Raw genomic sequence first — 23,615 nt, 5'->3', positions numbered from 1 at the left:
TTGAGTAAGCTCCAGGAAATAGTTAAGGACAGGGAAGCCTGGTGTGCTGCAGTCCGTGGGGTCGCAAACAGCCGGATATGACTGAACAACACACAGACATAGTCTGTAGTGTGGCCACACAGCGGAACACCTTATAAATGTAAAAAGGAATACAGGAGCCTCTCCTGTCCTGGTCGGGGATCATCTCCAGAATGACTGTCAAGTGAAACCATCAGGGTACAGAGCAGCCTTCAGAGCATGCTGCCTTTGGAGCAGGGAAGGGTAAGGGCATGGGAGGAAGTGCATATAGGCACACCTTAAACCCCAACCCAGAATCCCTCTCCAAACTCAGGAACCGAACTGTGGGCACATCTCCTGATTAATCCCTCAGTTTTGAACTCTCGCTATTCTGTCTGGACTCCAAATTGATTTGGACAATGATTAATCCCTCAGTTTTGAACTCTCGCTATTCTGTCTGGACTCCAAATTGATTTGGACAATGAAGGACGCACATAAACATATACATTTATTTTCACTTGGGTCTGCTTAAAGAAACACTGGCAAATACCCAGGAAACTAATAAAAGTCCTTCCTCTGGGGTGGGCGTGGACACGAGACCCCCTGAGTCATGAGACCCCCTAACTCATTATTGAGTCATGTGACTCTTGAAACCTATTCAAAAGGCTTTACGTTGACTTTAAACTTTAAAATTCTAAATCCTGTGGATAAATAGGAGAAAAGAGGTTTAATTCCCACTCAAGGGATCAGAGACACAGACACCATCCTCAATGTTTTGCCAGCCCTTCCCGGGTGGTTGGTTATTCAGGCACCAAATTTGCAAAGCACTAAAGTTACCATGGTGCACATTCGATGAACGTGCTTTTTCAGTCTGAAATTATGAAATGCAATCTTCCAGAAGGCCTTTTGGCAGTTGTCTTTTCTTTGAATTCAACAAACGCATACTGTATGTTTAGTCTGCGCCTCGTATTATGTTAGATGCTGGGGATCTGGAAAAGCACAAAACTAGGTATAAATCCTGTCCTTGGGACACCTGGGTACTAACCAGACAATTAAACAATAGCTTGTTTACTCATAGTTGTGGTTTAAGTGTCAGAGAAGAGAAGTCAAGGATGCTGGGGGCATGTATAATATCCTAAGCTAATCTGAGGGGCGTGTGGTTTAACCGACCATCATCCTACCACAAAAACTGCTTGCATGTCTTTTTTCCACACTAATGAGCTCAAATTGCACTGAGAAACAGGGCTTTCAGAAGCTAGTTTGATTACAAGACAACCACAACCAAATACAGTCCAGGATTACTTCACGAATGTGGTAACAGTAAATGCTCAGCTTGTACATGGCCCAGTCTTGCTCGCACCAGCATTTTTTAAGTGTTTACATGACCCAAACCTTGAAGGTGTTACTTTAGGATAAATTTTGTAAGAGCATGGATTTTTGTTTCCTACTGCTCACATGAGAGGCAGCATTGGCCCTGCCTTCCCCTTCTGAGAGCTCGTGGTTCTCTGAATCTCTCATGTAGACTCAGGAGCCAGACTCCATGAATTAGAGCCCTCTTGGAAAGTGGAAAGCACCTATTAGGTACTGTATGTTCTTTAATTCAAAATACACTGGTGAATTACTATCCTCATTTTCAGATGAAATAAACAAAAACTGAAGATTAAGTAGTTTGACCAAAGTTACGTAGCTGATATGCTGTAGGACTAAGATTGGAACTCCAGATCCATTCTTTGTGTTTTACTTTATGGGCTCATGTAATAGGGAAACTCAAAGGGTGAGTTCAGGCACGTCTGTATCCAGGATGTCAGACAGCATCACCTGGACCCTAGCTCACTCTCCTGACTCTTGTCTGACCTTTCCTCTGAGCCAATGTCAACATCACCCTTTCCCCAAAGGTGGCCATTTGGGCACTTAGGTCATAGACTCACTCCTGCAGCTAGGGAGGCAGGCTCAGAACCATTTGAACTGAAGCAGAGGAGGAATAGGTCCGATGAGAAGGAGAAATGCTGCGCCAGGCCCACCTAGGCTCTGGGCATGTTGTCCACAGCAGGAAGGACCACCATCTGTCCCCCTGGAACTCCGCACTTGGCCTGTGGGAGGGGCTTCAGCGACAGCCACGCGGAGCCTCAGTTTCCTATCAGTTTCTTCATTCTGTCTCTGCCGCAGTCAACTTGATTTAAACCTAGTCAGCTGGAATGTTGAAGAGAAGTGTGTCTTAACTAAAATAACTCTTTGCGGAACTGTTTGTCAGAAAAAATTTAAATCTTTTCTTAGCTCTTGAAAAATAAAAAAATCTCAGTTCATTTTGTTTTGGTCTATTTTAGGACCGTACGGAAGGAATATATCACTGCAAAGTATGTAGATCATAGGTTTTCACGGAAGACCTGTTCATCTTCATCAGCTAAACTGAACGAATTGCTTGAGGCCATCAAATCCAGGGATTTACTTGCACTAATTCAAGTCTATGCAGAGGGGGTGGAGCTAATGGAACCGCTGCTGGAACCCGGACAGGTAACAGCCTCCCCAAAATCAGGATGAGGAGGGATGTGGAAAGCCAGTTTAAAAGAGGACGTCATAACAACACAGAGTGAGGTGACACATTAAGTGACCATGTTTAAATCAGGACAATTTGAGACTGAAAGGGGCTGCTGTTAATAACTACTTTTGGGCAACTGGACATAAACGAAGCCTGTCTAGGCAAACCAGGACATCTCATCACCCTATTTATATTTGTTCTTTCCCTTTAGGAGCTTGGGGAGACAGCCCTTCATCTTGCAGTCCGAACCGCAGACCAGACATCTCTCCATTTGGTGGACTTCCTTGTACAAAACTGGTACAGTTTTAGTTTTCTCTGAATGTGCATTGTGAGTTGACATAAACAGCCCTCTTGGTGGCCTGGATCAGGATTCGGCAATTTTTTTCTGTAAAGAGCCAGATACTCTTATAGGCTTTGCAGGCCATGAGGTGTCTGTCACAGCCATTCAGTGTTGCCATCATAGTGTGAAAACTGCCATGATCAGTATGTAAACAAGTGAGCATGGCCATGTTCTAATAAAACTTTATTTACAAAAACAAGCAGAGGGCCAGATATGGCCCATGGCCTATAGTTGGCCAACCCTTGGCCTAGATAACTATAAAATCCTTTCTCTGTGTCCAAAACCTGCTACTTAAGGGAGGCTGAAAGAGCAGAGACTTAATAGCACAAGTAAAACAGCTCTGTGAGTTTTTATTGTTTGTAACTTCAGTATGTGTGGCTGACTCAATTGCTAATTCAAATTTAGGACATACTAAGGAGAACAATCAGAGAAGGCAATGGCACCCCACTCCAGTACTCTTGCCTGGAAAATCCCATGGATAGAGGAGCCTGGTAGGCTGTAGTCCATGGGGTTGCTAAGAGTCGGGCATGACTGAGCGACTTCACTTTCACTTTTCACTTTCATGCATTGGAGAAGGAAATGGCAACCCACTCCAGTATTCTTGCCTGGAGAATCCCAGGGATGGAGGAGCCTGGAGGGCTGCCGTCTATGGGGTCACACAGAGTCGGACACAACTGAAGCAACTTAGCAGCAGCAGCAAGGAGAACAATATTGAGCGCAGGAGGTTTGGGTTTTTTGAATTCTTTTTTGGGTAGTTCTGTAATCCACACATTAGGAAGAGGAACTGGAGCTCATTCAAAGGAAAGTAATCAAAATAGGGGATTTGAACCCACATTCAAAGAATGGTGTCTTTGTTCTTCAAGGCAGATTGTAACTCCCAGCCTCTTCCATAGAGGTGGTTCAGTGTAGTGGTTCATACCATTGGCTCCAGAAACACTGCCTATGTTCAGATCCCTACTCCATCATCTGTGTCTTGGTAATCTCGAGGACTTTATCCTCTGTAACTGTTTTTGTCTGAAAAATAAAGTTGATAATATACCCACCCCATAAGATGGTTGTGAAGATTAAGTGAGCTGATAGGTGTAAGAGACGTGTGTCTGTCCTAAACACAGTAGGCGCTCCAAAAGTGCTGGCTGTTGTTGTCATTACGCTGCTTATAAATTCAGGTGTCATGCTGGAAACAACATCGTCTTCCCTGCCTCTAAGAAGAAGGTCTCAAATTTGACTCAGTCGTTAGCATGGGTAAAAGTGGTTCATCTGTAGTTCTAAGTTACAGAGCAAGTCATTTGTTTTCCGAATGCTTTCATTGTTCAGTGGGAACCTGGATAAGCAGACGGCCCTGGGGAACACGGCCCTGCACTACTGTAGTATGTACAGTAAACCAGAGTGTTTGAAGCTGCTGCTCAGGAGCAAGCCCACTGTGGACGTCGGTAAGTATGGCCAAGTGCCTCTTCACAGCCACGGCGAGGGGCTTCACTGGAGGTGCAGCGGTTAAAACTCCATGCTTCCAATGCAGGGGGTGAAGTTTCCATCCTTGGTTGGGAATTAAGATCCCACATGCTATGCAGTGCAGCCAAAAAATAAAATACATTTTTTTAAAAAGGGAGAAAGAATAACCACTGTAAGAGCATTCAGTCTGCTGCAACTGAGACATGCCCATTCCGTTGTACTCTTGAGTCTTGTTCTTTGCCTTTTCAAGATGCATCTTAGATAATCATGCAAATGTATTCCCCCTGTTTCAGTTAATCAGGCTGGAGAGACCGCCCTGGACATAGCAAAGAGACTGAAAGCCACTCAGTGTGAAGACCTGGTAAGCAGAGTGGGAAACGGGTTAGACCCTCTGCCTTAAAAGGGCATTCTCAGAAACCGAGACTGGGAATTAGAGAAGCAGATTTTTTGAGGAGGAGGTGAGGTGGGGGACATAGGCTAAAGAAATTCAGGCCAGCACTAAGGCTAGATTTTAAAACACAGTGAAGTGATCAATTCTTCATCCACATCTTTTCCGTGCAGTTACAGTGTAGCAGCTAAAAGGCATCTGAGAGGTCTTGTTACCAGCCAGAGGTGTGGATTGAGGTGCTGGGGATATTTTTGTTGTTTGGGGGTTTTTGGGGTGACCTACAAGTTGTCCCAAAGTGCTGCTTTTTCTTCTTTGCCAGGCCATTAGTCTTTCTCTGTAGCTTAATACTAAGTAATTATTTGAGGACTTCCCTAGCAGTCCAGCGGTCAAGACGCCACACTTCCACTGCAGGGGGCCCGGGTGCAGTCCCCGGTTGGGGAACTAAGATTATGCAGGCTGTCCCCAAAAATAAAATGAAATAATAGGGCAAGTAAAGCGCAAAGTATAATGATCCCCAGCGTGTTCAGTGCCCTGCCCTGCCCATTCTATGTACACACTCACCCCCAGCCCCACTGGTTCTTGCTTAGACCTCTGGGCCTTTACATAGAGCTTGAGTCCCTTACCCACAGAAAAGGGTACGACAGGAAGGTAAGTGATGCTCCCTGGAGTTTCTGCCAAATGTCCAGGCCCCGCAGTTGTCCTTCTTTATTTTTTGTAAGAATCCTTTGAGGAAGTTGAGTCACCCCTGCCCTATTTTATGACTGAGAAAGTGTACCCTGCGTGGAACTGGGGCCATCTGACCTTAGAGGCAGACCTTTCAAACTTTTCTAACTCCAGTTTTGCCCTCCAGCCAAGAATTTACAGTTGTAAATTCTTGAGACGCATGTTCATGATGTTAAGAAAACTTTTCATTTTGAAGAGAAGTCATCCAGATTAGAAAGGCTCTGCTTGTAATTCTTGGCAATCCCTCTCAGGTCTGTCCTGTGGCAGTCTGTCCCATTTGTATAATCAGAGTCTTGCCTACATCGCAGCTACTGGTGATTAATCTGAAACCAGGAATGAGGTGGAAGCTACTTGACGTTTATATAATGTCAGGGTGCCTCGCCTTTAAATTAAAACTGCTGTCATTTTCAGCTTTCCCAAGCTAAATCTGGAAAGTTCAATCCACACGTCCACGTGGAATATGAGTGGAATCTTCGACAGGAGGAGATGGATGAGAGCGATGACGACCTGGATGACAAAGTGAGTGGAAATGATGCCCCGGGGTTCCTAGGCGCTGCTCCCGGGTTCTGTCCCCGTGCAGATAAGAGCCATTCTTTGTGAGGCTGATTTTGGCCTCGTAACCTGATTTACCCGTGCGGGACCAGGTGACTCTGCACCACTGAGGTTCTAAATCTGGAGGTTGCATGGCTGCTGTTGCTGTTACCGGGGGTTGGAAGTGTCTGGAATCGGAGAGGTTGGGCTTAGGCGTGCAGGCCTGAGTCATCAGCATTTGTCATTCAGTTGCTCAGTTGTATCCAACTCTTTGGGACCCCATGGACTGCACCATGCCAGGCTTCCCTGTCCTTCACCATCTCCTGGAGCTTGCTCAAACTCATGCCCACCAAGTCAGTGATGCCATCCAACCATCTCATCCTCTGTCACCCCCTTCTCTTCCTGCCTTCAATCTTTCCCAGCATCAGAGTCTTTTCTAATGAGTTGGCTCTTCGCATCAGGTGGCCAAAGTATTGGAGCTTCAGCATCAGTCCTTCCAATGAATATTCAGGATTGATCTCCTTTAGGATGGACTGGTTGGATCTCCTTGCAGTCCAAGGGACTCTCAAGAGTCTTCTCCAGCACCACAGTTCAAAAGCATTAATTTTTTAAGTTGATGTTAATGAGTCATCAACATTAGCTGGCAGTTACGGCCACAGGCATGAGTGAGGTTCCCTCCCAAGAGGATGCAGAAGGAAAGGGCGGAGGGTAGTGGACAGCTTGGACATCAAACTGCTGAGTGGGAACGAACAGTTAGCGTAGATTACAGACGGGGCCTCACCATCCAAACGCTGGGGAACGTGTCCTGCACAGGGGCAGTATCTGTGGATAAGGTTAAATCTGTGAGATTTAGCGAATTTATGGTTGTTAACAGAAAGGAGGGATGGGGGAAGGGACAGTTAGGGAGTTTGGAATGGACATGTACATGCTGCTGTATTTAAAATTGATTACCAACAAGAACCTACTGTAGAGCACAGGGAACTCTGCTCAGTGTTATGTGACAGCCTGGATGGGAGGGAGTTTAAGGGAGAATGGATACATGTATATATGTGAGTCCCTCTGCTCTTTTCTCAAAACTATCACAAGGTTGTTAATCGAGTATACCCCCACTACAAAATTAAAAGTTGCTTCTGAATACTGTGACCCCTCAAAGGCATGTCCCTAGGGGGACCCCGGTGATGACAGGAGTCAGACGTGAACTTTCTAGATGTTTTGCTTGTGCTGTGTCACGACTCTTTAAGTTTTCGTGTGGCTGACTCCAGATGCGCAGAACACGGGAACCCCACCTGCTCCCAAGCCTGCCCTGCCCGCGTCCCCGCACCCCCTCCTAAGCCTGCCCTGCCCGCGTCCCCCGGGCACCCTGATTACCGGTTGACCCCCGCCTGCACTGTTGTTTCGCTTGCCAGCCGAGCCCCATCAAGAAGGAGCGCTCCCCCCGACCGCAGAGCTTCTGCCACTCCTCCAGCATCTCCCCCCAGGACAAGCTCTCACTGCCGGGCTTCAGCACGCCAAGGGACAAGCAACGACTCTCCTACGGCGCCTTCACCAACCAGATCTTCGTCTCCACAAGCACAGACTCACCCACGTCACCGATCGCAGAGGCGCCCCCGCTGCCTCCCAGAAACGCCACGAAAGGTACGAGCCTTGGGAAGGGCCGTGTGACTCCATCCTCAGAGCTGGGAACCTACCCAGCTTTGAGGTCAGAATCTCGGGGTAAGCGTGAGCAGCAGGGCTGTGACGTCAGCACAGCTTGAAATAGGGACCCTGCCCTCTGCTGCATTACAGCCGAGAAATAGTGTTACGGGCATGCCTCATGCCTCATCTTGTGTGAACCTCACAGCCTCCCATGAGGTCCGTGCTTTTGTGCCCATTGTACAGGAAACAGAGCTAGAGTGACTCACCCAAGGTTGTGCAGCTGGTAAGTGGCGGAGTGGAGGTTCCATCCAGGGTCACAAAACCAGTGCTCTTTCCTGTGTAGTGCGGGGTGGGATTTCCGTTCTTCTTTGAGAAGTTTCTTTCCTACTGACACTAAAATGTAATAACAGTGATAGTTAATACTTACGAAGCTCTTGCTTTATGAGTGGCCCTAAACCCAGAACTTCTTTTTCCACACTCACAGAATGAGGTGCAAAGGACAGCTGGTGGCAATAGGCAGACAGGGGTCTGTGGTTCAAGGAGGCTGAGTCATTGCTCTGAGGTTCTTGGTGATTGGGATCCTCACCCAGGTGCTGTGTGACCCCAACCCACATTCCCGTGCTCTCTGATGAGGAGTGGTTTTACCGTGAGATGCCAACCGGGGCAGGACTTTACCAGAGGAGGGTTATTGTGCTGGGAGTGACAGTCCACAGACCCCCACTCCTGTTTCTCTAATCCATAGAACACCCTGCCCAGAAAGTCCATGTATTCCCACCTACATGGGGACAAGTTGAGAAGCAGAAGTGGTCACATTAAGGAGTCACCCTGCCCAGGGCCGGGGAGCTTCCCAGGTGGCTCAGTAGTAAAAGAATCCACCCGCCAGTGCAGGAGACCCAGATTCAATCCCTGGGTCGGGAAGATCCACTGGAGAATGAACAGCAACGCACCCCAGTATTCTTGCCTGGGACATCCCGTGGACGGAGGAGCCTGGCAGGCCACAGTCCATGGAATCACAAGGAGTTGGATGCGACTAAGCACCACCCGGGGGAAATCCGAGAGGTACCCAGAGCTGGAGCTTCGGGTCTGGCCTCAGCCAGCAAATCCCAGTGCAGGATTCGCGCTGTGTGCTTGGCTTGTGCTCACGCAGGTTCAGGGGCTCCCCGGGCACAATGGCACGCCTGTTGAAGTCACACTGGGGCTATTTTCTGGGGAATGTGAGCTTTATTCAAAACAGTGTTTTTTCAGAGCTTATTCTCCATTGAAATAGTGTTATAAATGGGAGCAGTGTTCTTAGACCCCAAATGGCCTCCGAGATTATAAAATAGCGGAGGAAGTTAAAATAAGACTTGGGCATGAACGGTACCCATCAGAGATAACCCGTGACCAGAGCAGCAACAGCACATGGAAGCCAGAGGCTTATTAACCCGCTGGCGTGGTTCTTAGTCCCACGCATTATGCTGGAACGCACCTTTTACATCACTAGCTGGTCAGGGCACAGGTGTTCTATAAGAAGGCTGTGTTGCCGCTCACTTCTGGGTGACGGTGTTTGCCATCGGGGTAGCAGTCTGCTCAGAGCAGCATTCCTCTCTTCATGCTAAAGAGGACCTAATTGTGCTTACGAAAGAAAAAGTGATCATAACCTCTCAGATCCTCCAGGTCATTGAGAATCTTGGAGAGATCTACAGGAGGAAATGACACCAGAGTCCTAGGAGCCAGGAGGCCCCCTTCACCTCCCTGTACCCCTTTCTGTAATTTTATCTCAAGGGGATGCAGAAACCCATAAAATACACTGACTGAATACCAGAGTATGTATCTGTTGCCACCTTGAATAAATTTCTCATTAGCTCTTCACCAAAGGCCCAGAAGACAAAGACCAGACTTACTTAGTGATCCAGCTGCTGAAACAAGTGCTGAGAGATGGGCACGGCAGCCAGGCTCAGCTGAGGATAGACTGCTCACCCCCCTGCCCCCCGAAAATCCAATATTCGAACGTAGACATCCCTCCCTGCTAAAATCAGAAGTGTTTTTCCAGGCTGTTCACAGCAGGACATCAGATTCCGAGCTGGTGAGACACAAGAAGCCCGGCCCACCCATGACTTGCAGAAGGGATTTGAAACAGGAGATGCTTCCTGTGGTCAGCTTGGTTTACATGCCCTTACATGTAGGAAGGAAAGCGATTGTGTTTGCATGGCGTTCTCAAGTGCTAACCCTGTCCCACCCGGTTCCTTCTGACATTCAGCTCACCTTGCCGAGATTCAGGCTCTTCATCTGAAAAATCAGGATTGGGCTTCTGGCGGGGTCCTTGCTTAGAGCGTGAAGTCATATTTGCAAAGTGACTGGCACGGCGTGGGCATTGAGTACGTAGCATGGCAGCCTATTTGGTCCTGCTGCAGGTGTTCGGTTCTGCAAGTGTCCTGGGTCCTGGGAAGGGCTCCAGTGGACGAGAAGGGTGAGCTGGCCATTGGGGCAGCTGTGGGTGCCGCTGCAGGTTTGAAGAAAGGCTGAAAGAAGTCTCCCTTCCACTCTCCCCTCCGCTCCTGCAGGGATGCCGTGAGTGAGCCATCCCTGCATCCCCCGCACAGGTGTGCTCCGTCAGCGCTTGTTGCATGAATAAACAACAGCGGAATCAATGAGAGCACATCCCAGAAGTATGTGGCCAGAGCAAGGAGGGGATACTCAGAAAACTAACCCAGATGTCCTGGGGCCGTGATAGACAGTTGACCTGCTGAATGTGATAGATAGTTGGCCTGCAGAATGTTTATGCCCACACTCAGTTGTGTAAGCCTTTTATACACCATTTCTCTGACTCTCTTTTGAGGTCTGTGGCAACAAAGAGGGGTGGCCAGGGAGGAGACCTGTCCTCCCCGGGGTCTGAAGGTAGCCGACCACCCTCAGAGTGTGAGTCAGGGAGCCTAGGAGATGTCCCCCATCCCACCCCCGCCCCGCCCCAGAGGGACATGATTCATATGCTGATGACTCTTAAGTTTCCTGGGATTTTTTTTTTTTTTTAATCTCATTGGAAGATAGCAACTTGAATGGCTTGATTTTAATACTGGATAATAATGTCCTTCATTCCAGTTGAATTTTCTAGGTTTTGGTTGCGGGTGGGCATTGTGAGATGGGAGATTTGGGGGCCTGTTTTTTTTTTTTTCAGTCTCTCTCACTCTTCTTTAAAGCATCACATGTGTCACCTTGCACTGGCCAAGAACACTTCTGTCACTTCCGCCCTTGGCCGTGGTCACTGGCGCAGGCTGTCCAGCCAGCCTCCTGACTGCCAGGGCATGGAAAGAAGTCCTTGCTGTGTGTCTTGCCCAGAAGTATGTATGAGTAAGCGTTCAGGAGCCAACCCTGAGCCCCTTGAGTTTGGCTCTTTTCTCTTAATATTCCCGGAAGGAGGTTGAAGGACACGTGAACAGCTCTCATGTGTTCTATGATGCTGGGTCCTTAACAGCGTCACTCCGCCGTGTTGGGACCCCACCGGCTCCATGGCTGACCCACCATGGTTTCTCCACACGCTCCCTCCACCACACTCTGCCTCTGTTTCCCCTTCTGAGCGAGGAGGTGTCTGTAGCTTCTTCCTTGTACACACACAGTTCTTCTCTAAGTAAAGTTACTACATCTTTACCTATGTTTTGAGTGATGTAATCTCTCCTCTCTCTCAGGCTCTGTACTGTGAAAACTGTTCAGTTCATTCGCTCAGTCATGTCCAACTCTTTGCATCCCCATGAACCGCAGCACACCAGGCCTCCCCGTCCATCACCAACTCCCTGAGTTTACCCAAACTCATGTCTATTGAGTCGGTGATGCCATCCAACCATCTCATCCTCTGTCGTCCCCTTCTCTTCCTGCCCTCAATCTTTCCCAGCATCAGGGTCTTTTCAAATGAGTCAGCTCTTCGCATCAGGTGGCCAAAGTATTGGAGTTTCAGCTTAAACATCAGTCCTTCCAATGAACGCTCAGGACTGATCTCCTTTAGGATGGACTGGTTGGATCTCCTTGCAGTCCAGGGGACTCTCAAGAGTCTTCTCTAACATCACAGTTCAAATGCATCAATTCTTCCACACTCAGCTTTCTTTATAGTTCAGTTCTCACATCCATACGTGACTACTGGAAAAACCATAGCCTTGACTAGATGGACCTTTGTTGGCAAAGTAATGTCTCTGCTTTTTAATATGCTGTCTAGGTTGGTCATAGCTTTCCTTCCAAGGAGTAAGCATCTTTTAATTTCATGGCTGCAATCACCATCTGCCGTGATTTTGGAGCCCCAAAATATAAAGTCTGTCACTGTTTCCACTGTTTCCCCATCTATTTGCCATGAAGTGATGGGACCAGATGCCATGATCTTCGTTTTCTGAATGTTGAGCTTTAAGCCAACTTTTTCACTCTCCTCTTTCACTTTCATCAAGAGGCTTTTTAGTTCTTCTTCACTTTGTCCCATAAGGGTGGTGTCATCTACATATCTGAGGTTATTGATATTTCTCCCGGCAATCCTGATTCCAGCTTGTGCTGCTTCCAGCCCAGCGTTTCTCATGATGTACTCTGCATAATAAGTTAAATAAGCAGGGTGACAATATACAGCCTTGACGTACTCCTTTTCCTATTTGGAACCAGTCTGTGGTTCCATGTCCAGTGAAAACCATTAGACAATGCTAAATTTAAAAAGAAGAAAATGCTAAATTTTTCGTTCATGTTGTCCAGAGTTGTCTGTATAACTCTGTCATTAGCTCCTGTCATTAACACTTAATATGGCATGTTAGAATATATATATTATACTTCTACAGACAGTTTTCTGCCCCAAACTGTCAGGTTAATTTTTAAAGTAATCTTCTGGGTTTTTCTTTAAATTGAAATCAGAGGTGTACCTTTGGTTTCCCAGCATGGGAGGCCTCTGGGTCCTCTGTTTTATTAAGAACCAAAGGTACAAGGGCTTCCCTGATAGCTCAGTTGGTAAAGAATCCGCCTGTCATGGAGGAGCAACCCCAGCTTGATTCCTGGATCGGGAAGATCCCCTGGAGAAGGGATAGGCTACTCATTCCAGTATCCTTGGGCTTCCCTTGTGGCTCAGCTGGTAAAGAATCCACCTGCAATGCAGGAGACCTGGGTTCGATCCCTGGGTAGGGAAGATCCCTCAGAGAAAGGAAGGGCTACCCACTCCAGTATTCTGGCCTAGAGAATTCCATGGACTGTATAGTCCATGGGTTCACAAAGAGTCGGACACGACTGAGTGACTTTCACTTTCCTTTCAAAGATGCAAGGACACTGAAGAAGGATCCTCCCGACTTATACCGTGAATTATGTCCATAGGCTGTGCCCAGAACGTGCCGGGTGCTGAGAGAGAGAAGGACAGCGTGGCCCTTGCCCTGAAGACGTTTCCAGCCTAGGAATGCGGAGACAGTGCGGGTCTAATGCTGGGTAGAGAGTGTGCAGTGCCAGTCAGCCTGTGTGTGCAGAAATATTCATAGCCACAGTTGCTCCAGGGCAAAGGAGGGTTAGAGCAGGCTTCTGGATAAGATTACACTGGAGATGACCCTTCATAGATGCTGAGGTGGAGGGATCATAGCTTCTGAGATGTACAGCATCTCAGGATGTGTACAGCATCGTCAGGCTCGTGAGCTTCCCAAGCTTTGGCCACGTGTCGCACTCTGTGAGGGGCCTCCCCAAGCTGATGACCAGGAGATGCTCTCAGCAGCACAGTTCAAGGGGTGTCCAGTGAGGCTGCTCGAGTTGAAGGCATGGGAAGAGTGTCCAACAGATGAGTGACCCAAGAGGCTGTTAGCAATGCAGGACCACAGCCCAGCCACGTGAACCCCCAGTAAGAGCTGCGGTACACCCTGCCTCCTCGTAGAAAGACTTTCTAATAATGTAACCTCAGTGTTATTTATAGCAACCTTGTAAGCCTAGACCCATATTTTTAAGAAAAGTGTTGGTGGATAATTTGACATAATAGCCGATATTAGCGGGCACTGTGGTTTAGGGTGTTTTCTGCCTATTCCCACAGGCCCCGGCAGAGTTCAGGGGAGGAACTTGGCTGCCCAAGTCCCTCCCCTCCCCACCTGTTAATCGTGCCTCCCTTTTGAGTATGTTTGATGCTGTGTCTACTCTTTCCTATTCTCTTTTGTTTTAGCTTTCTTTCTTTTTTAATATATATTTTATTTATTTATTTGGCTGCACTGGGTCTTAATTGTGGCGTGTGGGATCTAGTTCCCTGACCAGGGATCGAACCCAGGCCTCCTGCACTGGGAGTGTGGAGTCTTAGCCACTGGACCACCAGGGGAAGTCCCTGTTTTAGCTTTCTTTACCCAGCAAGAATTGCTTCTTTCCTGACTGAGCCAGTCCTCAGGTTTATTTCACTTGAAACATCATTTTCAGTGCCTAAAGACAAGTTACTCATTTCTGACATCTTTTGAGCTCTTTAAAACTTAAAAAAATTTTGTGTGCTTCTGTGGGGTCTGATACAATGTTTTTCGCCTTTCTTTAACTCATGACCTACCAGTCAGAAGATTCAGTGGCACCTTCCTTTCTGTGGCTTCTGTTCCAGAACGGTAGGTGGGTCTGGGTGTGTGTAAAATTTTTTGTGAAGGTAGATTACAGTACTGAATGTTTCTCTTTGAACTTCTCTCACTAGGTCCCCTCTCCCCCTGGTTTCTGCTGTGTCTCCCTAAGGGAGACATTCTATCTTCCTTAAGGATCACTAGCCTTAAAACAAGAGAAGTAGCAGTTTATTCATCCATTTATTCGACACTGCATTATTAAATTCAGCTTACCAGGCCAAAGAAAAGCCTGACCTCGATAGAACCTGCAGCATGGTGGGGAGGGAGGCCGTGACAAGTAAGCAGAAAAGGAATAATTAGAGACTGCGGCAGCTGACGCGAAGAAAGTGAGGCAAGGCTGTGTTGATGTGATGAAGGGAACACGAACCCCTACATTTTTAACATGATGATTCAGAAACCTTGACTTTGCTTGGTTTGTGGTTGGTTGCAGGACTGCTCTGGTTTGCTGTCTGCTAAAATCACGTTTACAGACCGCTCTGCCCAGAGACATCGCCCCATTGGCCGTCTGTGTTTCCAGGCAGGATTTGGAACCCATTGAATGGCCTTTCAGATGCGGTACATCAAGCAGTCCCAAGGTGGCGCTAAAGACGAACCTGCCGGAGAATCTCACCATTGTCTATTATCTATTTTCCTATTTCCAAGAGGAAAGTTACACTTCCTAGTACCGAGCTTTGTTGTTGCCGTTTGCATCAACGTGTGCCAAGCCCAGAAAATGCTGGCCTGGCTTTTAGGACAGGGCGAGCCCTCGCCAGCCCCAGAGACCTGCATCATGGTCCAGCCCAGCTCCTCTCGGCTACCTAACCTTTATCACACCATTCCCAGCTCCACTTTCCTGGCTGCAAAATGGGGCCAGGAATACCTGACCCCAGGCTTCCCAGGTGGCTCAGTGGTAAAGAATCCACTTGTCAGTGCAGGAAACGCGAGTTCAATCCCGGGATTGGGAAGATCCCCTGGAGAAGGAAATGGCGACACCAGTATTCTTGCCTGGAGAGTCCCAAGGACAGAGGAGCCTGGTGGGCTACAGTCCATGGGGTCGCAAAAGAGTCAGATACAACTTAGCAACAAGAACAATACCTGACCCACATGCCTCACAGAGTTGTTATGAAAATTGAGGGGAACACCATGTAGGAACATATTTCAAAAACTAAGAAGCCCTATGCAAACACAAGGCTAAAGTAACAATGCCTTTATTGTTGCAAAAATAAAATCGTTTCTGAAAGGGCAGTGACTGGTGTCATAATTAGGCATTGCTCTGGGGTAACAGGCTTCCATCACATATCTGTCAGTAGGACTGAGAATGAATGCTACAGCCAGGGCCATCTCATCCTAAAGCAAATGACTGTCTTCCTGAGCTGAGCAGTATTTACTTCAAGACAAGACTATCTCTTAGAAACAGGGGTTTAAGTCTGTGTTGGTACTGACCATAATTGATCATGGGATACAGCAGAGCTTGTTTTCCAAGGAAGGAGGCCAGCAGTAATTAAGCTTCTCTTTTAATACACAGAATGTAGAAGGCTCTTTTGGAGCCTTTCTGGGGCACCAGGTACCCACCCTCCTGCCTTAAACATTTGGGGTGGCAGTGTCCCTAGCTTTTTTCATTTCTTCCTTTTCTTCTTCTTTCAATGTTTGCGGAAACTGTTGTCTAGTTAAATCATATATCTGTTAATAATCATGAAGAGAGGTTTGTCAAGGTGCCCAGCGTCACCCAGGTCCCCAGGCACACACCAGCCACTTCAGTGTCACTTGAAATAAGTTTAATAGCATATATACTTAAAACTCCCTTTTTTTTTCTAAAAACATTAGAAATGGTAGTAATGGTTTGTGTGTGTGTGTGTGTGTGTAATATTAGTATCATTATTGCTATCCTGTCATTACCTCTAGAGAAAATAGAATCTTTTAAAAAACGTATTGACTCAAGAGGGAGGGGATATATGTATACATATAGGTGATTCATATTGTTGTACAGCAGAAACTAACACAACATTGTGAAACAATTATACTCCAATTTAAAAAATAAAATTAGGGTGTTTAAAAAAATTTTTTTAAACCTTTAGAAATTAATGAAGCTTATATAATGCATTCAGGCTTCCAGTATAATAGATGGTTTATGATTTCTGGGTCTTCCCTGGTGGCTCAGATGATAAAGAATCTGCCTGCAGTGAAGGAGACCTGAGTTCAATCCCTGGGTGAGGAAGATCCCCTGGAGAAAGAAATGGCAACCCACTCCAGTATTCTTGCCTGGAGAATCCCATGGACAGAGGAGTTGGCGGGCTACAGTCCACAGGGTTGCAGAGGACACAACTGAGTGAATAACACTTTCACCTTTGTGATTTCTAGAACAGGTCAGAATTGGAGGGGGAAAAAATGTTTTTGAACTTCCCTTCTTTCTAAGTAACCCTTTACATTAGAGCGTTTATTTATAAAAGTCATCAGAAAAGAGAAAAAAAACTTCTGGCAAAGTTTGCTGACTAGAGGAAAGAGTTGCAGTGCCGAGAAAACCCTGGTCTGAGGCCGCTTGGAGGTTGCGTCTGCTCTTTGCTCTCCTCTCTGTTGAGGCTCCTGGCAGTGCTGGGTGTCTTCCCCAGCACAGGTTTCGCAGTGGTTCCAGGGCACTTATTGGTGTGAAATGTGTGTTTTTCCCATTGCACCCAAATGAGGTTGTCAACCCAGGAGCATTCCATGTTGACTGACATTTTGTTTCTTAACAGCACGCATTCTCCTTTTTAATTTTTTTTACCAGCAATTTTTTAAAACCCTTTTTGTGGGTTACCGGGTGGATGGACTGGGCCGTCCCCAGCCTCCTGCTTCCGTCTCCCTGTGTCATAACCCATTCTGTGCTCGGGAGTAACCGCATATGGGCTGTTCTGTCTGCGAGACCGGGATTAACCTTCCTGCCCCATTCGATTCCTTTCCAGGTCCACCTGGCCCACCTTCAACACTCCCTCTAAGCACCCAGACCTCTAGTGGCAGCTCCACCCTGTCCAAGAAGCGGCCTCCTCCCCCACCACCCGGACACAAGAGAACCCTGTCTGACCCTCCCAGCCCACTACCTCACGGGCCCCCAAACAAAGGCGCAGTTCCTTGGGGTAAGTCATCCTCAAGTCAGGGCCCACGCTGCCCGGGGTCGGGCCGCACACGGGGCTCGGGGGGCAGTGGGCACTTGGCACGCTCAGCAGACGGAGGAGACCACACCCATGCTGGGCCAGGGCTTAGACACGCGTTATTGCGCAGCCTCTGATGACCAAGAAACGTTTGGGAAAATATTTCTATCACCACTTAGAAAGCTTAATAATGATAAGGTGCTGAGCGTTTCTTGAGCACCAGACACCCACCAGGGCCTCTGTGGTCAGGCTCGTGTCTCTCCCAGCCCCCTTTCCCCTGCTCTCAGCCTCACTGATCTGCTTTCACTTCTGGGTCCTCCAGGCTCTTTGCCTCCTGGGGCCGCCTCCTCCCTGCAGCTCTGTTGTGGGCTTGAAAGCCTGGCTCCCTTTCGTCTGTCTGTTCTAAGGGAGCCCCCATCCCCCTGTTTCCCTCCAGGCCCCGGATCTCCGCTGACACAAGAATGTTTTGTTTGTGTTTGGTGTTTTGGTCTCCATGAGAGCAGGGCCCTTGTCTGTCTTGTTCTCTTCTGTGTTCACGGAGCCTAGAATCGAGCCAGAATGCAGTAGGTGCTCAGTAATCGCTGGAGAATAAAGAAACCCACCCAGAGTCCGTCAGCAGTTTACCATCTCTGTGACAGCTGGTGGCGGATAGCACATTTCCATCCACGAGGAGCGCTGTTTCCAGCTCCATCTGCCTTTTTAGTATGTCAGCCTGCCACCAACTTGGGTCAAGAGCCAGGGGTCCCCTGGGGCCCTGGCTCTGCTGGTTTACAGGTCCCCCCTTCCCCTCCCAGCGTGCCGCCTTGTGGCTTGTTTTTTGTTTGTCATTGCAACCGATAGGGAACTCAGCTGAATGCTTTTAAAGGCATTGGTGAGTTGGGAGTTAGTCTCCAAGTTGTGTTCAACTCTTTGTGACCCCATGGGCTGTAGCCCACCAGGCTCCTCTGTCCATGGAATTTTCCAGGCAAGAATACTGGAGTGGGTTGCCATTTCCTCCTCAGGGGATCTTTCCAACCCAGGGATCAAACCCAGGTCTCCCGCATTACAGGTGGTCTCGTTACCTACTGAACCCCCAGGAAAGGCCATCATTAAAGGCATTAGGTGTTCGAACTTGGGGAGCTTTGGGGAACAGCCATGCTGCCATCTGCAGACTGGCACACGCTTGAGCCACACGTGGCTTGGAGTGCCGCAGCGCGGGTGGGCTGTCTGCTCAGCCTTCCACTCTGCTCGCTTCATGCCTGGGTTTGGGCCTCTGCACACACGCGCTCCAGGTTGGAGATGAGTGGGAAAGCATGTGCAGTGTGCTCTTCACCACCATGCTGCCCTGTGAGCAAATGCTGTGGAAATGCTGGACCGGGGCGTCCAGCTGCATGGGGAGGCTTCTCGGGGACTTCGCAGCGAGTGTTGAGTAATCAGTTCTCAGTGAGACGAGCCGGGGGAGCCTTGGAGGGCACAGCCCAGGCACCCATCAGCTCCACACAGGTCCCTGAGGCTGACCGAGACCCCACCCAAGGCCTTCGGGAGTCCCCAGGGTTCGTGCAAAAGGACTTTGCCCCAGACAGCGTCCCACTGATGGTCACAAGTTTCCTGCAAGTGTTCCTACCACGAATCTCTGATTAACCTTCTTTGCGAATCTCATTAAGCTTCCATCCTGTTGTTCCTTCAGGTTTTCTTTTATTTCTCCGTGAAGTTTATCAGGCCTTGCTCCATTGGTCTGCAGTTCAAATTTACCACATTTCTGTTTTCTAGCTGAAGAATCATCTCTTTCTTAGGTTCCTTCCACCTGACTGAGCAGCAGGACTCGCAGCTGCCGTTCATCTTGTTTGGTTTTGGTGGTTTTGTTGGGGACGAGGGGCATTTTTCACTAGGAAGCAAGGTTCCCCCTTTATGAGACAGAGTCAGTGTCCTGGACGGTCAGCGGGAGCCTTTGAGCTTTGAACACTTTGGGCCACGAGCAGTCGTCTGCCCTCCCCACCCACCACCACCAGCCAGAGCCACTCGCCTACCACCCACCTCCAGGCACAAAGGCAGAACCTGTCCGTGCAAAAGTGACGACTGTCCACGTCGCAGACAACCCCAGGTGGTCATTCCGTGACTGTCGGGCTGGCTCTTTGAGGTGGTTGGTGTGCACATAGGGGAGACCTTCTTGCAGACACATGTAGGCTCAGGTCAGTGACAGGCCTCTCGCCAGGCACGCTGAAGCGACTTTTAACTCTAGCCCACCACATGCTTTATGTTGTCGTCCCCACAGGTTTTATCTCTGCCTGTCTCCCGCTGACGCCGTGGTCTAGAAGCTGAAGGCAGGGGCCAGACTCTTGTTAATAAAGCACATGGGGTGTCAGATTCCCAGTGCCCGCAGTCTCCCCCCAGGAACCCATCTTTCAGTGCTCTTTGTTGTTGTTGTAATTCAGTCGTGTCTGACTCAGTGACCCCATGGACTGCAGCACGCCAGGCTTCCCTGTCCTTCGCTATCTCCCGGAGTTCACTCAAACTCATGTCCATTGAGTCGGTGATACCCCAACCATCTCACAGTTGGAAAGCATCAATAACCAGCGCGCTTATGTTCCCCTAAAGTCCCCTTCTCCTCCCAGCCCCCGAGGGTGAGGGCTTCTGGGCTGTCCGAGGGCTAGGGGGTGGTGGGCATGAGGAGTGGGTAGCACAGCCCCTGAGCCCTCGCCAGGCCCCACCTGCCCACCCTCTGCCCCTTCTGGTGTAGGGATTATTACAGAGTGGTTCTGTTTACTGCTCTGCCTTTCTTAGCATGGTATGAACGCTTTATGAAGGCACGAGCTTTTTCTGTCTCTGGAGCTCCAGTGGGGACCTGTGTCACACTGCCTGTGTTCTGATCCGTCTCTACCACCTGTAGCCCTGTGGCTTTCAGCAGTTATATTTGGTTCATTTCCTACCTCAGTTTCTCCAGCTGTAAATCGGGGCTAGTTAATAGCCCTTATTGGATTCTTTGCCACAGTTTCACAGAGTAGGACATGGGGAGCTTGACTGTAAGGACACAGATTCAGAAAGGTTCAGTGCGCGGCCCAGGCCCTCTCAGCTGGTAAGAGGGGATCCCCTGTGGCTGGGAGAGCCCGTGGCCCTCACCCCCTCGGTACTCTGCTAAGTTCTGCTCGTAACGGTTCGATGATCCCTGTGGCCATTCTCCTGTCTCAGCAGTTGTTCCTTTACCTGTGAATGGAGTTAGGGAGAAGGTGCCCTAGCAGGTGGGCACCTTCCACCAGGCTGTTCCGCCCCGTCCCTGCAGCATGGAGCCCTGATCTTTGGGGAGGTGCCCTGGGCTCTCTCCCCACTAGATCCACAGCATCCAGAGTACCCAGGTAGCCCAGACGTCACGTGACTGCAGTCCCGCCACAGTGATGAGTTCAGCCTTCACCGGGGAGATGGTGAAGGCAGGATTTTGATCAGAAGACAGCCAGGCCTGTGGGCAGAATCAGGTTTTTGCAGGGACTGTTGATTTCTAAGGTGGCTTGTCGTTAAACTCACCTTCGGAGATAAAATAAGTTGCTTATAACCTACTCTCTAAAAGACCAACGCATTTTAACACAAAAATTAGTAAGGAAATGAGGACAAAGGGAAAATAAAGGTAGCAAAGTAAAATGAAGTCCAGGAGTGTGGTGTCTTCACTAAAGGCATATAGCACAGGGTCACATGCAGAGGCTGAAAATAGACCAAGGATTTGACACTGAGGTTCTTACAGGCGAGACCACAGAAGATAGCGCAGCCAGTTATCCAGTTGATGGTGGCCATAATATTAAACCTCTTCTTGAACTTGAGATCCTTGTAATTGCTACCTGTGATCAGCCTCCCCTGGGACCGCTGTCCAGTATTCACAGAAGTGTTTACAGGGCCACAACCCGGGGAACCGTAACATGAACTGAGTGAACTTGCCAGAAGCCCGAGTTCTGATCCTCCAGTTCTTGCCTAAGTGACCTCTGGGAATTACTTTAATTAATTCCTTGTCTTTGCCTTCCAGGACTTAAAAAGTTCTATACACTTGCTTTTTTGTCCCCTACTTCCCAGGCCCCCATCCTCCCCAAGCTTCCTTTTTTTTTTAATGGAGAATAGATAATGGATAGATAATGAATGAAAAGCTATACCAAAAATTGATTCACTTCTCCTATCTCAAGGCCAGAACTTCCAGGTGATAGAGTCAGTATTTGAAATGCCTGATCTGAGGCGCCCACATCTACTTATTGGAAGTAGCATTGACTTGTAAAAGAGCCTTTGGGCAGATACGTCCTGATTCTTTCTTTTTCTTAGATTTCCCAATATCGTCTCAAGTCAGCTGCCCCTGCCACCCAACCCCATTTTACATGCAGTTCTAGAAATAATAATGGCTACTACCATGTATAATTATTTGCCAGGTATCAGGTCCTGTACATTTGTTCATACGTTATTGTATTAAGTCATCGTTTGTTGTTCATTCACTCAGTTGTGTCCGACTCCTTGCGACCCCATAAATAGCAGCATACCGGGCTTCCCCTCTGTTACCCTCTTCTCCTCCTGCCTTCAATCTTAATCTTTTCCAGTGAGTCGGCTCTTTGCATCAGGTGGCCAGAGTCCTTCCAATGAATATTCAGGATTAATTTCCTTTAGGATTTACTGGAGAGTCCCTTGGACAGCAAGGAGATCAAACCAGTCAATCCTAATTAAGGCATGATAACTGTCCTATAAAATAGGGCCTGTCATTGTCCTGGGTTAACTGATGAGATCGAAGCACAGAGGTCTAGTGACTTGCCTAAGATCACAGGTCCAGTAACTTCAGAGCTGGGATCGGAACCAATTTCTGACTCCGAGGCTCATACAAGTGTCCACTCTTCCAGAAGACTCCTGGAGCCCGTGTGCCAGGCCCTGCTGGGCAGCGCCTCTTCTCATTCCACACTCTTGGCCCACAGCTGCCGAGCCATACCAAGGGACCTCGAGTCTCGGCCACAGAATTTGTTGTTGCTTGTTTGTTTACTTCTGGCTGTGCTGTGTGAGCTTTATCTCGTTGCAGTGAGTGGGGGCTGCTCTCTAGTTGTGGTGTGCAGTCTCCTCGTTGCAGTGGCTTCTCTCGTCACAGAGCACAGGCTGTGGGGCGCAAGGGCTTCAGTAGTTGCGGTTCGAAAGCTTAGTTGCCCAGAGGCATGTGGGATCTTCCCGGCCCAGGGATAGAACCCATTGTCCCCTGCATTAACAGGCAGATTCTCACCACTGAACCAGCAGGGACATCCTTGGCCACAGCTTCTTAAATTGTCTGCCCCTCATCTTGTCTGCCACCGTCCCTTCCTGCACATCTGTGTGTGCAGCACAGTCCTTCCCAGATGGCACAGAGAGAGGAAAAGGATTGAGCTGCTTCCACGCTCATGCTCCTCCCCCTCCCTCCAACCTTGCTCTCCTATTTTTGGAAATTTTGCTAAGCCACATTTCTCTTCCCAGGCATGGCAGGTGGCCTTTGCCTGGCTCTGAGAAAGGCAGGATTCCTGTCTGCCCAACCTCAGATGCCTTGCCCAGGCCCACCCTCACCCCCAAGGAGTGGGAGAAGCCAGACTGGGGGCAGGGAAGTGGTGGCAGCGGCTCTGTGGGCTGCAGTTTCCTTCAGCAGCACCCGGAGGCGGCTCTGGGCAGACACCGGGCTGGAGAGCAGGACCACGGAGCCAGACAAGGCAGAGCCCCTGTCAGCAAAGCGCTCACCTGTTGAGGAAGTAAATCATCACCATTTTCATTACATCGCATCAGAGAGCTCGGAACAGCGATCCCCCTTCGTGTATCGCCTCTGTGATGTGCACCACCCTCCGTGGTTTCTCCCCCGTGATGCTCACGCCGTCTAGTGGAGTAGTAACTGTTATGCCTCTTTCGTACAGGCAGGAACTGAGACTCGGTAGGAAAAGCAGTGTCATCAGAACTCATGCCCGCTGGGCAGGGGCTACACCTGGACTCCAGAGCCAGGCTTGTCTGGCTCTAGAATCTGCACCCTGACCGTCCTCTGTGATTAACGGTTGTAGGCTCGCCCGGGAGATGAAGGGACTGAGTCCGACTTTCGAGAGACTCTTTTCTAAGGTGGCAGAGGAATTTACCACAAGTGGGAGGGGACAGGTGTTGCAGAGAGTGGGAACACAGGCGCCAAGGTCACAGAGGCGTAAAAACACGTAGCATCTTTGGAAGGTGGCCAGAGGAGAGGGTGAAGTGAGGATGCCGGCCGTTTGAGCTGCGGTGTCGCACCCCAGCCCCTGACGTGTTGGCTTGTCTGTGAGACAGCGGAGTGGGTGGCCCCGAGCAGAGCGGGGGCTCCTGCAGCCCTGGTGGTCTCGTGCTCATGCATAATAGGGTGAGAACCACTGATTTGGGGTGTTTTCTACCTGGAGCAGGAATG

At 48.9% G+C, this 23,615-nt stretch overlaps 1 protein-coding gene and 2 long non-coding RNA genes across 14 annotated transcripts in view; 1 reads left to right on the top strand and 2 right to left on the bottom strand.

Annotated features, from left to right (window-relative positions):
- LOC147359675 (uncharacterized) overlaps positions 1–9,679 on the bottom strand; it is a 32,967-nt gene extending 23,288 nt beyond the window's left edge. Inside the window, exons 1-3 of one of the 2 annotated variants that reach the window (XR_015141134.1) lie at positions 9,483–9,679; positions 7,866–7,992; positions 5,951–6,786 (exon numbers count right to left, since the gene is read on the bottom strand). This is a non-coding gene — a long non-coding RNA (uncharacterized LOC147359675). Of the gene's footprint in view, positions 1–5,950; positions 6,787–7,865; positions 7,993–9,482 lie in introns of those variants that run through there. The other variant, XR_015141135.1, reaches the window with a different exon arrangement.
- The window catches only part of ASAP1 (ArfGAP with SH3 domain, ankyrin repeat and PH domain 1), a 342,709-nt gene that overhangs the window by 302,901 nt on the left and 16,193 nt on the right, over positions 1–23,615 (top strand). For 9 of the 11 annotated variants that reach the window (XM_086337364.1, XM_086337357.1, XM_086337358.1 and 6 more), the window contains 7 exons: positions 2,322–2,508; positions 2,745–2,830; positions 4,188–4,303; positions 4,616–4,683; positions 5,845–5,952; positions 7,371–7,599; positions 17,066–17,236. In XM_086337364.1, the coding sequence (XP_086193490.1) occupies positions 2,322–2,508; positions 2,745–2,830; positions 4,188–4,303; positions 4,616–4,683; positions 5,845–5,952; positions 7,371–7,599; positions 17,066–17,236 (965 nt within the window). The remainder of the gene's footprint in view (positions 1–2,321; positions 2,509–2,744; positions 2,831–4,187; positions 4,304–4,615; positions 4,684–5,844; positions 5,953–7,370; positions 7,600–17,065; positions 17,237–23,615) is intronic. The other 2 variants (XM_086337363.1, XM_086337365.1) reach the window with 1 other exon arrangement.
- LOC147359674 (uncharacterized) lies at positions 9,855–23,028 on the bottom strand. Its single transcript, XR_015141136.1, has 2 exons — positions 22,937–23,028; positions 9,855–10,081 (listed from the first exon to the last, which is right to left on the bottom strand). It is a non-coding gene; the product is annotated as an uncharacterized LOC147359674 (long non-coding RNA).

The sequence above is a fragment of the Bos grunniens genome, chromosome 14 (genome assembly GCF_055505025.1).
Source record: "Bos grunniens cultivar Pamir isolate PY7600 chromosome 14, Bosgru_T2T1.0, whole genome shotgun sequence".
Taxonomy (NCBI): Eukaryota; Metazoa; Chordata; class Mammalia; order Artiodactyla; family Bovidae; genus Bos; species Bos grunniens.
This window is presented reverse-complemented; position numbering and strand designations above follow the sequence as displayed.